This window comes from Canis lupus, chromosome 13 (genome assembly GCF_048164855.1).
Source record: "Canis lupus baileyi chromosome 13, mCanLup2.hap1, whole genome shotgun sequence".
Classification (NCBI taxonomy): Eukaryota; Metazoa; Chordata; class Mammalia; order Carnivora; family Canidae; genus Canis; species Canis lupus.
The window spans coordinates 45,437,442-45,450,909 of NC_132850.1; the positions used below are offsets into that span (position 1 = coordinate 45,437,442).

The 13,468-nt window shown below is 36.7% G+C and overlaps 1 protein-coding gene across 8 annotated transcripts in view; it reads left to right on the forward strand.

Moving 5' to 3' along the window:
• Positions 1 to 13,079, forward strand: part of SMAD1 (SMAD family member 1) — a 78,257-nt gene extending 65,178 nt beyond the window's left edge. For all 8 annotated transcript variants that reach the window (XM_072773458.1, XM_072773460.1, XM_072773457.1 and 5 more), the window contains 3 exons: positions 2,055 to 2,276; positions 8,256 to 8,512; positions 11,733 to 13,079. In XM_072773458.1, the coding sequence (XP_072629559.1) occupies positions 2,055 to 2,276; positions 8,256 to 8,512; positions 11,733 to 11,876 (623 nt within the window). In that variant the 3' untranslated portion in view covers positions 11,877 to 13,079. The remainder of the gene's footprint in view (positions 1 to 2,054; positions 2,277 to 8,255; positions 8,513 to 11,732) is intronic.
• Positions 13,080 to 13,468: the final 389 nt, after the last annotated feature.

Sequence of the window (13,468 nt, forward strand, 5' to 3'; positions counted from 1 at the left end):
CAAAAAATAAAGATTCTGGTTGAGGAAAAAAAACAAAATCCTGTCTTACACATCTCTGGAATTTGTATTTCAAAAACAGGATAGCAGGAGAGAATGGGCACGGCACAACTGTATGATTAGGAGAGTGTGGGCCCTATTAGCTATTGCGGTTAAGCCTAAAATGTCTGATTTCAGGAAATAGGCCTCTAAATTGCTTTAAGGTTTTTCCTTTAAATAGCTTTACAAATTTTCCCCATTAGAATAAGTTTACAGTTAATATCTGCCTAAGGAAGGAATGTTGGCCTTTCTGTTACTCCTTTACCTTTGGTGGTTTTCCTAAAGCAGGAGTCAGCACACCACAGTCCACAGACCAACTCAGCCTGCTGCCTGTTTTTGTAAATAAAATTTTATGGGAGCACAGCTATGTCCAGTACATATTATCTGTGGCAGCTTTAACGCTACTAGGGCACAGTTGAATAGTTACAGTGGATACCATATGGCCCACAAAATATTTTTGGTCTTTTACAGAAAAAACTGTGTCGTCCTCTGACCTAAATGGATAGTATCTTTTTTTTTTTTTTTTTTTTAAGATTTTCTTTATTTATTCATGAGAGAGACACACACACAGAGGCAGAGACACAGGCAGAGGGAGAAGCAGGCTCCATGCAGGGAGCCCGATGTGGGACTCAATCCCGGGTCTCCAGGATCAGGCCCTGGGCTGAAGGCGGCGCTAAACCACTGAGCCACCCGGGCTGCCCTAAATGGATAGTATCTTAAACAATCCTGATAACTTATAAAAAGCCTTCTCTAATGATGTTACAACCTTCCTTTCAGTTTTAGCACTAGCTAAATCAGTAAAATTTTGCTCTTTGAAATACGGCAACTTGACCTGGGATAATTGTTCAGTAGAGAAATAGTGTATGCCTGTTTTTGGCTCACCTGCTAAGTGTGTAGAGCAGCTACCATATGCATGGTTTTTTTTTAAATGATCTTTATCTTTGTTTTCTTTACCAAATTCTAAAATTAAGTATGTTGTGATATCTGTGGAGGTTGATGTTAACACAGAAGTAAACAGTTCTAGCTTAAGCTTCTAATTTGGATATTCTTTCTCTTTTTACAATTGTACACTCAGGACCTCGTAAACCTTAGATCATTACGTATGGGCATACTGGGCATACATGGTTTGTATTCCTGGAATCTCTAAAGCAGTGGTATAAGAGGTTTTACTACAGAAGGAACTTATCTTTAGAACCTTTTAGTTGCAAATGTTTAGAAGCATGTTCTGTTTGGAGATTTGTTAGTCTTAAGAGATTTGAGTTAACAAGCTGCATCCTGTCAGTAAAGTTGGGTAATTTCCATTGTTGGCCCATTCTGGGAATGGAGAGACAAAACACACCTGCTCTGCATGACTTAAAGCAAATATAAGGAAGTTAGCATGAAATCTGGATGAGAGAGATATGATTCATTCTGTAAAAATGGCCAGCTGGCAAGATTTCTTCCTACATTTGAGGACCGGAGCAGAGCCGTGGCCGTGATGGTTATTGGCAGCTGAATGTGAAGTAAAGGAACTTCTTATCAATAATTAGAAACTGATTTTCATTGCTTTGAAAAAGCATAGGCCTATGAAGGCTTTGTTGAAAGTCACCCTTTTTCTGCCAGCACCTTTGGCACATTTCCTGTCCTCTATTGTGCTCTTCCCATTTGTTTTTCGCTTGCCACTTGTATTTCTTTAGATGGGGAGCCAGCATCTGTGGTGGGGGTGACTTCCATTTTGGCATATGACGGAGCAAGTAGCATATTGTGAGTGTTCAGCAAATGCTTTGGTATGCTTGCTTAGCTGGTATTCTGGGGATCTGATAGTAATTGGAGAAGATTATTTTCCAATTAAAGAGGAATGTCACACACAGTAAGGAGTACCTGTTTTAGATCTCATCGAGAAATCGTATACATTGTAATAGCATTTGCTTTTCCATATCTTCATTCCATGATCCGGAGCCAATTTTACAATACAGTTTCAGTTTTTGAGAGCCCAAGGCACTTAACCGAGGCTGACTGTAAGCTTTTCTTTCTTATAGACGTTCAGGCGGTTGCTTATGAGGAACCTAAACATTGGTGCTCTATTGTCTACTATGAGCTCAATAATCGTGTGGGTGAAGCGTTCCATGCCTCCTCCACAAGTGTGTTGGTGGATGGTTTCACCGATCCTTCCAACAATAAGAACCGTTTCTGCCTTGGGCTGCTCTCCAACGTTAATCGGAATTCCACTATTGAAAACACTAGGCGGCACATTGGAAAAGGTGAGTTTGCACTTGAACCTCTTTTAGATGTTTGTCTGCTGTGTCCCTGTTCCCCTAGAACTGACCTAGTCATTCCTAGAGCAGATTCGTATAGCAAACACCAGGTAATAAACGCTGGCTCCAGTACGCAAATATTGGAAGTTACTCGCTTTCCAATCAGCAGTTTCTGTGGTCTGCCACCCCAAAGGAGTTGATACTAATTAGCTGAAATAGTGATTGGAGGAAGGGCAGGGGGCACTAGTCTATCTTAGATTTTGCTGAAGAATAAAAACAGCTGTTAGAAAGTGACTTACAACCTAAAACTAAATAATAAGTTAAAAACGAGTAAAACCTAATGTGTTTCAAATGCGCCCCATAACTTGGGAGGAAAAAAGAAAGCACTAATCCGGAATAACCTATGAATGTCATGTTTGGCTATATTATCTTCAGTCTGGGCCAAGTAGGGTAGAGTGCTTGCAAACAAATCCAGAACTCTTTTTTTGTTAGTAGACTTGATTATCTTGTAACAGTATGAATGAAACAGTTATGAAACTTATAGAGAGAAGGTTAAGCAAATGACTGAATGTATGGTTGCTGCTGAGAACCTGGCTTTTCACTGTGGAGTAAGAAAAATACAGTGTAGAGTAGGGCAAAAATAAACCCCATGGTGGTATCAGAGTGAAATCATGATTTAAGAATATGTGTACATATGCGTATATGCATTTTTATGTTCTCATGGATGTGTGTATGTGTGTGTGTGCACTTAGATAGGTGGGTTCAGACATGCATATGGTTTCTGATCTGTCTGCTGAAAGGGCTAACAGGTAAAGATGCCCAGGAGCAATAAGCACATCTGCTGCTCGGCTTTTCATCTCTTAACACCAGTTCCCACTGGGAGGATCCAGGGCTTCTCAGGAAAAGTGCCGACTCCAAGGCCAGAATAGATAGACAAAGATGACCCTGGAACATTTTGTTATATCAGAAAGTGAGGAAATGTTTAGATGGAGCATGTCACAGGAGCCAACTTGGAGGGGCTTCCCCTGGCCAATTCTGGGACAGTTTGAGCACCAAAATAATTGAGTACAGCTATGGATTTTATTTATTTATTTATTTTAAGATTTTATTTATTTACTCATGAAAGACACAGAGGAGAGAGAGAGGCAGAGACACAGGTAGAGGGAGAAGCAGGCTCCCTGCGTGGAGCCTGATGTGGGACTTGATCCCGGGACTCCAGGATCACGCCCTGGGCCAAAGGCAGGTGCTAAACCACTGAGCCACCCAGGGATTACCCAGCTATGGATTTTAAACCACTGAAAAACAATAGTAATTTGTAAGTCCATGCCAATAATAAGTAGATAAAGAATGAATGGGGAAGGCTGGTTGGTAAACGTAGAGTGAGTGCTAGAGTTGGAAAGTCATCATTTTGCAGCCGTCAGGAATCTTCAGTGTATTCCTGAATTTGCAGAGAAATTTTTTGCAAGAATTGGGGTATTTGCAAGGTCTTACAGTGTCTCCACACAGACTGCCTGTTAGGTACAACAGAGAATAAAAATCAGTAACTATACAGTGGAAACATTGGACAGCATCTTGACTGGGAGATCAAAATTATCATTACCAATGAGAGACAGATAGATCTCATATGCCACCAGATGTGATGCCCTGAGAAGGAAGTAACATCACCTATGCAGAATTCCAATTGAGAATGCAAATCTGAGCCTCATCATGGGGAAACTTCAGACAAAGCCAACATTCTTTTAGAAAGAGTGAGGCGGGGATGCCGGAGTGGCTCAGTGGTTGAGCATTTGCCTTTGGCTCAGGTCATGATCCCAGGGTCCTGGGATCGAGTCCCACATCAGGCTCACTGCTGGGAGCCTGCTTCTCCTCCCTCTGCCTGTGTCTCTGCCTCTGTTTCTCCATGTGTCTCTGAATAAATAAGTAAAATCTTTAAAAAGGAGCGGGGGGTGAGGAGGAACTGTATTCTTCCAAAATATCAATGTCAAAAGACAAAGGTATAAAGATGTTCCACATGAAGAGAGATTAAAAAGATATGACAGCTGTGTAATAAGTTGACCCTGAACGTGATCACCTATACCAGAAAAGGGGGAAAAGACCACAGAGGACCTTACTGGGCTCTGCAGACAGAGTTAGAACATGAGTGGTAGATTAAATAAGAGTATTATATCAATGTTACATGCACTAGCATTGCTAATTGTACTGTGGCTATATAAGAGAACATCCCTATTCTTAAGAAATACATACAAAAATGTGTGTGTATATGATTATATATCCATCTAAAACAAATCCTATGTCAGAATATATATAGATAAATGAATATACATGTATCTATGTGTGGATATATATATATATATATATACACACACATAACCATATATATATGTGGATATGTATATATACATATATCTATCTATATATATATATATAGAATGTATATGAGGGTGTGTATGAAAGCAGAGAGGGGAAGGAGGTGCAAATGATAAAACATATGGAATAAATTGTCACCATAGATGAATCCGGACAGTGGTTATATGCATGTTCTTTGTTCTGGTTTTTTTTTTTTTTTTTTTTTTTTTTTTTGTCTGTTTGTTCTATTTCTAAAAGTTTGAAATTATTTCCAGAGTAAACATTTAAAAAAAATTTACCTACCATAAAATTTAGAACAGTGGACCAGATCAAGTGGTTATTTAATAAATGCTTAAAAGGCATTTGATATAAAGTTCAACACTTGATCTTTAAAAAAACCAAAAAACCCCCTAAAACAGGAATCAATAAATAGTTCCTTTGTATGATTGGGGGGGGGAGGAGGAACAAACCCTAAACTCTACATTTGATGATGAAATGCTAAAACCTAAGTTCATAACATATAGATACCCTACTATGATCTCTAAACCCTGAAAATTGTATACAAACACAATTTTACGTATATTCAGGATGGAGGGTTATATTTTTAATTAAGTTCTAAAGTTGACCATTACCCCAAAGTACTAAAAAGTCATTGTACTCTGGAACATTTCTATTAAAAATTAGGAAGAGGGGTACCTGGGGGACTCAGTGGATTAAGAATCTGACTATTGATCTCAGCTCAGGTCTTGATCTCAGGGCCTTGAGTTCAAGCCCCACATTGGGCCCCATGCCAAGCATGGAGCCTACTTAAAAAAAAAAACACAGGAAATAAAGATTCTGGGAATGCTGTTATTTAAAATTGTTTCAGATGCCTTGACTGGAGTATTCAAATGTAGAATTATCAATAATGGAAATAAGCCAAAATTACCATTATTGCAGATGATATGATTAACTAATTGATAATATTCTTGGGATGGATTCTTGAAGAGAAATTAGTAGGTCAAAAGCTTTTGATGTTATGCCAAATTACTTCCGAAATGCTTTTATTAATTTCTGCTCGTACCATAAGTCTGTGTATGAATGGCTTTCCTCCTTTCACCCATGTCAGTATTACTTATGTTAGTAATATGTAGTTAGTATGGTGGTACTTATGGTCATTGTGTTTATTCAAAAGTTATGGTTGTTTATCTAGAAACTTCTAAAGAATTTTTTTTTAAAGATTTACTTATTTATTTATTCATGACAGACATAGAGAGAGAGAGAGGCAGAGGGAGAAGCAGGCTCCATGCCGGGAGTCCGACATGGGACTCGATCCCGGGACTCCAGGATCGCGCCCTGGGCCAAAGGCAGGCGCCAAACCGCTGAGCCACTCAGGGATCCCCAAGAATTTATTTTTAGAAACTATGTGCCAGTTTTCTTTAGTCCGGCAATAACCAGTTAGAAAATATAGTCGAGGAGAAAATCACATTTCCTGTACCAATAGAAAACATAACTTTTTGGAAATAGTCTGAATCAGCAATATATGAGAATTATGTAAAGAAAACTAAATTTTACTGAGAGAGAAAATTTAGATAAACAAATAAGCAGTCAGTGTTCCTTAAAGAGAAGACCTAATATTGTGAGACTATTTTAAAGATGTCTGTTCTTCCTATTTCAGTGTATGGTTTAAAACAATCCATGCCAGAATCATAATGTGTTATTTTTTGAAAGTTGGCAAATATGTTCTGATATGTTACCTGGGAGAACAAACGAGTGAAAATAGCTCCATTTTTTAATGGAGAAGTAAAGGAAAAACTCTTGATGTTAGGCTAATTAAATTATAAAACTACAGTTAAATCAGGGTGTAGACAAATGGCAAAATAAATTAAACTCAAACTATATTGTATTTCAAAATGAATGTATATTAAGTGAAGCATAACAAACCAGCAGTCTCCTAGTGGTCCTGCAGGAACGACATTAGCTTCTAAGTGAGGCTGTCGGGAGAAACCCTGACCTCAGTATCATATATGCAAATAGATTAATGAACTGAGGTTTTTTTTAATGGCAAGCTATTAAGAAACTAGAAGAAAATACATTTGATCATAGAAGTAGAAATTTTTAAGCATAAAAAGCAATAGGAAAGATCATGAGATTTGACTACTGAAAGCTTTCAAACTTCTATAGATTAAAAAAAATACAAAGGACTAATGGGGAAACAAATAGGAAATAAATTATTTATATCTTACACACAGCTCATAAAAAAGTAATAAAAATACTAGAACCCCAGTGGGATAAATAGGTAAGAAATATGAACAGTAAGTTTGTAAGAGAAACACAGATGGCTAATAAAAATATGAGAGCATATCCAGTCTCACATGCAAATTAAAACAATACTGTTTTTCAGCTATAATTTATTTTAATTTATTTGTTTTTGTCTTAAGCTCACTCAGTCCTGGCATAGGCAAAATGAGAAAGGCATTCATACACTGCTTGTAGGGTGTAAATTGATACAAGCATTCTGGAAAGTCGTTTGGCAAAGTGAATCAAGAGCCTTCGATCCAGTGATTTAACTTCCAGGAATCTCTCCTAAGGATATTATCAAAAATTATCCAGAGATATTTATCCTGGCATTGGTATAACAGCAGAAAATGGGTATCAACACTATGATCCAATAATAGCAGAATGGCTAACGTAAATTGTTGTGTCCTTATAATCCCATCGATACTTTGAATGTTTGCAGAGAAAGTTTAACACTCAAAACCTGTAATCTAGTGCATCCAGCACTTACAGTTACTACCTTTACATTACTAAACAAGGGATAGTATTTGCTGCTTCATATTTTGTTTTACTTTCTAAATGTTCAAAAATGCAAATTCCTCATTTTTATTATCAGGGAAAAGAGTTAAACAGACACGCTCACTCTCTCTCTCTTAAATTGCTTTCTCTACATCAGGCAGGAAAATGGGCTTCTGCTCTAGCAGCTATTTAATCATTACGGAAGTCTTAGCCATTGTGTGTACATGTAAACACAACACATAATTTTTTAGATTGGATTGGAGACCATAGTTTTCACATTGGCTGAACCATGCTAGAGTTACCTGCAAGATAGATTGTTTAAAGCCATATGGGATGTGACTGTGTTCACTGCGTGGCCTATAATAATCTGCCATTAATGGTGTAGGACTTTGTCAGAATGCCCCCCACCGCCCCCACTTTCCTTTTTTTAAAGGCTGGGTAGGATCGATTTCCTACACTCCTGGCACTCTAAGATGTCACAGGAAGAAGTTTGGAGCAGATGGTAGTTCGGAGAGATCAGATTCCACATAGTATGAATTATTTTTATAATTTTCTTTTCCCCTCGACCTTACATCTTACAGCTCTTAGCACTACTTCCTCCACCTGTGGTTTTCTAGTTTTTTTACTTTTCTTGATCCTCCTTTGTTATATTATTTCCTAGAAACCTCTTAAATATACAAAATAACAAAGGGATATTGTATGAACTAATACAATTAACTAAGATTTTATCAGTTGTGCAAGATTTGGAGAATGTCTAGTTAGCCAAATTTTAGATCCATGCAGATTCATATATTGAAGTTACACAGATGCTTTTCAGCTGTGAAAAATGATAATGAAGACATTGCATGCATTGTCTTCCTACAGGAGTACATCTTTACTATGTTGGAGGGGAGGTGTACGCCGAATGCCTCAGTGACAGCAGTATCTTTGTGCAAAGTCGGAACTGCAACTACCATCATGGATTTCACCCCACTACTGTTTGCAAGATCCCCAGTGGGTGTAGTTTGAAAATTTTTAATAACCAAGAATTCGCTCAGTTATTGGCACAGTCTGTGAACCATGGCTTCGAGACAGTCTATGAGCTCACTAAAATGTGCACTATCCGCATGAGCTTTGTAAAGGTAAGTGAATTCTGATTCCTCTGGTCAGGGTTTGACACACTTGCTGCGCCTTCTCTTAGTTGTATATAAATCTGTATCTTCTTGGTATGTGCCCATAGAAGCCAACTTATTACCTAGACGTTTTTAAACTTTAGTGAGGATGTCAGTTACCAGGAGAATATAATTAGAATATAGGAGAGTTTGTATTACATGTTAGCAGCATAGGCGGCTTGACTAACTGTCCTATTTGAATAAGCACTATTTTAGTCATTGTAGTACCATAAAAGAATGTCTTGTTATACATTTAACTTGTATAATTTAAATGCATGGTTTTCTTAAGAGATCAATTCAGTAAACACACCCCCCTTCCTTTTCTTTTTATTCTGTGTTCTTAATACCTTTATGATGGTAATGATTGTTGCTTTAGTTTTGACAATGAACAAATAATCTTTTTGTAAATAAAAATTCGTAACACTGGGTTTTTTGTTTTTTTTTTTTTCCCACTGGGGTTTATTTTTGATTGGTCAGACTTTTTTTAATGGTTGTGGCAAAAACTCACGATTTTCTTATAATTCAAAAATTAATAAGACCTTTGCCCACAAATGCCTTAGTTCTAAGATTATTGTTAGGGTTGAGAATGGGGAAGGTTAAAGACATTGTTCACGGTTAAGTGATCTCTTTTATGCATTTGCCTCTGAAAAATAAAAAGTTTTAAGATGTCATTGAAATGTAAAAACATTAAATATCTGGTTAGATTTTATGAGTTGTAACTTATTCTAATGACTGACTTGTCTCTGAATTCTCAAAGATAAATTTTCATCCTCTGTTACCTTGAGAAACAGAACTAATTATATATTTGGGTGAGGCAATCACCTTTTATGTCCTCTCTTTAGAAGCTCACCTAACTTGTTGTTAAACCTGTTTGTAATGTATGTGTTACAGAGGGTAATTTTGGAAACTTACTTTGTTAATCATCCTTTAGATCAAAGATACCTTTCCCTGAGTATCATTGTTTTCTTACTTCTTTGAATCATAGTAGCAGATTTTGACTGTGTTCTCTGAATGTTGGCTTTCTCAAAACATAATTCAGTAGTTCTTTGTGGCTGAGTCTGGTGCCTTTTTAGTATTAAAGGAGGGTTTTTACCTTTTAAAGGGATTTACCAATATGCTATGTACCTATGGGACTATAAAGATCTTTCTCAGCCACAGTTAACATTCACTGTTTCGTTTTTGACTTTGCGTTTTAGCTAAAATGAATTTTAAAATGAGGACAGTCACTTGCCAGCAGTGCTTTTTGTCTGTTGTTTACTGGTATGGAGGAAAGAATACCTGTTGAGAGTCAAGAGACCCAGGTTCTAGTTTTATCTGCCATTTTAACTGTGCGGTTAAGGCACAGGGATCCTTTGCTGATCCTCATGATTGTCATCTTTAAGACCGGTAGGTGGAGTTTGGGAACTGTGGTAATCATTACAAAGGTCCCTTGGTGAGTCTACTACTATTGAAGAACCACTCAAGAGGAAATTAATGACTCTACTGCTCCAACTGGCTTTCTCCTCATGCTCATTTCATATTGATTACCTAATTTTAATGGTTTTACTTTTATACATTTTAAAATATTTTTACACAAGTACAAACTTTACACTAATAAAAAGTGTTTATGATATAAAGATCTGCATTAACAATGTATTAGATTTCATTTATTAAGCAAATATTTTTAGCACCATTCCAGAGAATTAACGCAAAGATGTAAAAGCACCTAACGTCTCTAGGATCACAATGATAGTAGCCTATTACATGTTTAACTATAAAATAATGAGATGGAATGGAAGGTTATGGACATATAATAAATCATATATAATAAAGATATAATGGACATAGTTGGGAAGCTGGATTTGGAGAGTTATGGGTAAACAAATTTCGTTTTAAAACTCCTGCTGACATGATAAAGGGCAGCTGCTTATACATTTGCAACAACAACAACAAAATTCAATAGTGTTTGTGCAGTATTGTTCTTTATTATGATAAGGGTTGCATACCTTGCCCTGTCACTTAGCATCTTAGAGAAATGATACAGCACATTTTACTAATATTAATAGCCAATCTTGTGCTATTTTGAAGACCATCATTTTGGACTTTAAAGCATTCATTTTATAAATTATTTGCACAATGAACTCCCCATATATATCTGAAAAGTCCAAGTCAATTCAGCTGAACAGGTATTTCTTAGGGCTTCTGCTTTGTGCCAGTCACTGTGCTAGGTGTTTGAGATCAAAGATAAATAAGATCTGGTCTTCCCTGTCTTCAAAGAACTTACTATCTAATGTAGGAAACATGCACACAAACCTTTAAATTTAGCAATGTATTGATATAAGTACAAATGCATAGATGTATATCGGTATGCAGTTCATATATCACAACTTTTTCTTGAAGGTTCTGATGTTCATATGTATTTCTTGAAATTCCTGGAGTAGGTAGGTGTCAGAGATAAATAGAATCCAACCTTCTCTAACATCCCTCACGAAACAAGGATTTATCAGAGCTTTATTTTCCATTGCCCACACCAGTGAGTTTTTGATCTTTGCAATTGCAAAATTAGCTTTCTCTTTTGCAATTTTAGTGTACCAATTCAGTAATGCTGAAGATGTCTGGATGTATAATGGATGTATAGATCTATTATATACATATACATCCGTGTATACAATATGTAATGGAATCTATTGATTCAGAGCAATGATTAGGTGTCAATTATAGCTTTTTGGGTATGTATGTGCTTCTGCCAGTTTGCTTGGAGATAGAAAGATCAAAAGCACTTGTGTTGATAGGAGGACCACCAGTGAGTGAGTAGGCAAGAAGCAGAATGTCTGTTTGCCTAACAGTAACTTCTGTCTTATTTTCTTGATGGTAAAATGAGAATTTAATATGTTACAGTACCATCAGTAAGGTAGTGGGCAATGAAAATGAAAGTTAGAAAGTGCCTTCATTAAAACAGCCTTATAATGTGTTTTGAAACTTCCATTCCCCAAGACCAGTACTCTTGACCTGGAATCTATGTAAGGACTTCAGGGAGCCTTGAACACACCCATCCCCTGAAATTGCCTGCCTCTTACGTGTGTTTGTGTGCACAAGCACCTGTCATGGAAAGCATCCATGTCTTTAATCAGCATGTCTGATTATGAGAACTCTTCTTATAAGTTTAATCACGGAGTTAAGCAAGTGAAATGACCTCCAATGTGTCTTCTAGGGTTGGGGAGCCGAATACCACCGCCAGGATGTTACTAGCACCCCCTGCTGGATTGAGATCCACCTGCATGGCCCCCTCCAGTGGCTGGATAAAGTTCTTACTCAGATGGGTTCACCTCACAATCCTATTTCATCTGTGTCTTAAACGGCCTCAGGCTTCTGCCTCTTGAAAACTATTGAGCCTTGCATGTACTTGAAGGATGGAATCAGACACGATTGAGAACTGACAAAGGAGCCTTGATAATACTTGACCTCTGTGACCAACTGTTGGATTCAGAAATAAAAAAGCCTTGGTAACATACTGTCGATATCAAGAACCTGTTTAGTTTACATTGTAACGTTCTATGGTAAAATCAACTAAAATGCATACTTTCAGCAGGACTTCGTATATAGTTAAAGGAGAGATGGCCAAGCCAGGGACAAATTATCTATTGGAGAAATGGTCCTAAGAGATTCTTTTGTGTTTGGCACTTTAAGGTCATCATTTGGCAAAAGTTTAGCATTAATAGTCTCTCTGAAGTGTGTTTTTATCAGGTTTAGGACCCATGTTGAATCTTCTTTTCATGGGTTTTCATAATATTTTAAAACTGTTTGTTTAGTAATGGTTTTTGTTTGTTTTTTAAGTAAAGTTTAATCTTGATGATATACATAGTAATCTTTCTAAAATTGTATGCTGACCATACTGCTGTCAGAATAATGTTAGGCATATGCTCTTTGCTAATTATATATGTACAGAATATTTGGAAGTTAAGAATTGATTAGACTAGTGGGTTTAGGAGTATTTGAGGGGGGTGGGGGAGAGGGAAATGACAACTGCAAATGTAGAATATACGGTAAAGAGTCAGTTTGGTGCTTTCAAGAAACAAACTGATGTCTGAATTTTGCTGTGTTTCAGTTTTTTAGAGATTTTATCCTACTTTTTTTTTTTCCTGTGTCTTCTCTTCCTTCTTCTCCAAAAAGCAGTTATGCAGCTGGTTAATTCATATAACTGTGAGAGCAAATGAGTAATTCCTGCTACTCTGAAATCGACTGCCTACATGTTTCAGTACCAATTGTATGGAGTGCTTGAATGTAATAAGCAGTTTTTATGGAGTTTACAGATACAGGCTTTAATTTTCAAGTGAATTGTTTGCCAAACCTAGTAACTGTTAAATATTTGGAGGATTTAAAGAACATCCCTGTTTAAATCCATTTCAAACTTTTTAAATTTTTTTGTACTATGTTTGGTTTTATTTTTCTTCTGCTAACCTTTTATATTCACTTATGCTCTCGTACATTGAGTACTTTTATTCCAAAACTAGTGGGTTTTCTCTACTGGAATTTTAAATAAACCTGTCATTATTGCTTACTTTGATTAAAAATTTGTTGTTTCCTTCCTGAATTCACACACTAGATTTTAGAAATAGGAATATTTACTACTCTTTTGAGAGATTTTTCTGAAGTATTCCTTGCCACACGTAACTAAATTACTAGCATGGAGACAGGGAAACTGAATTGTGAAGAGAGCAGAGGCCTCTTCAATTCAGAACAGACATGTGGAACTTAAATTAAGAAAAAACTTGCAAAATTTGGAATTTTAGATGTAAAAGTATATATTTGTTTATGTGAGGAATTACAGCACCAGCAATTATTGATGGACCTCACTCAGTCAACCAGAAGTTCCAATATCTAAACTTCACACGAGAATGCAAGTGTGATATTGGGAAGGAATGAGAACTAACAGTGCAACCGGACAGG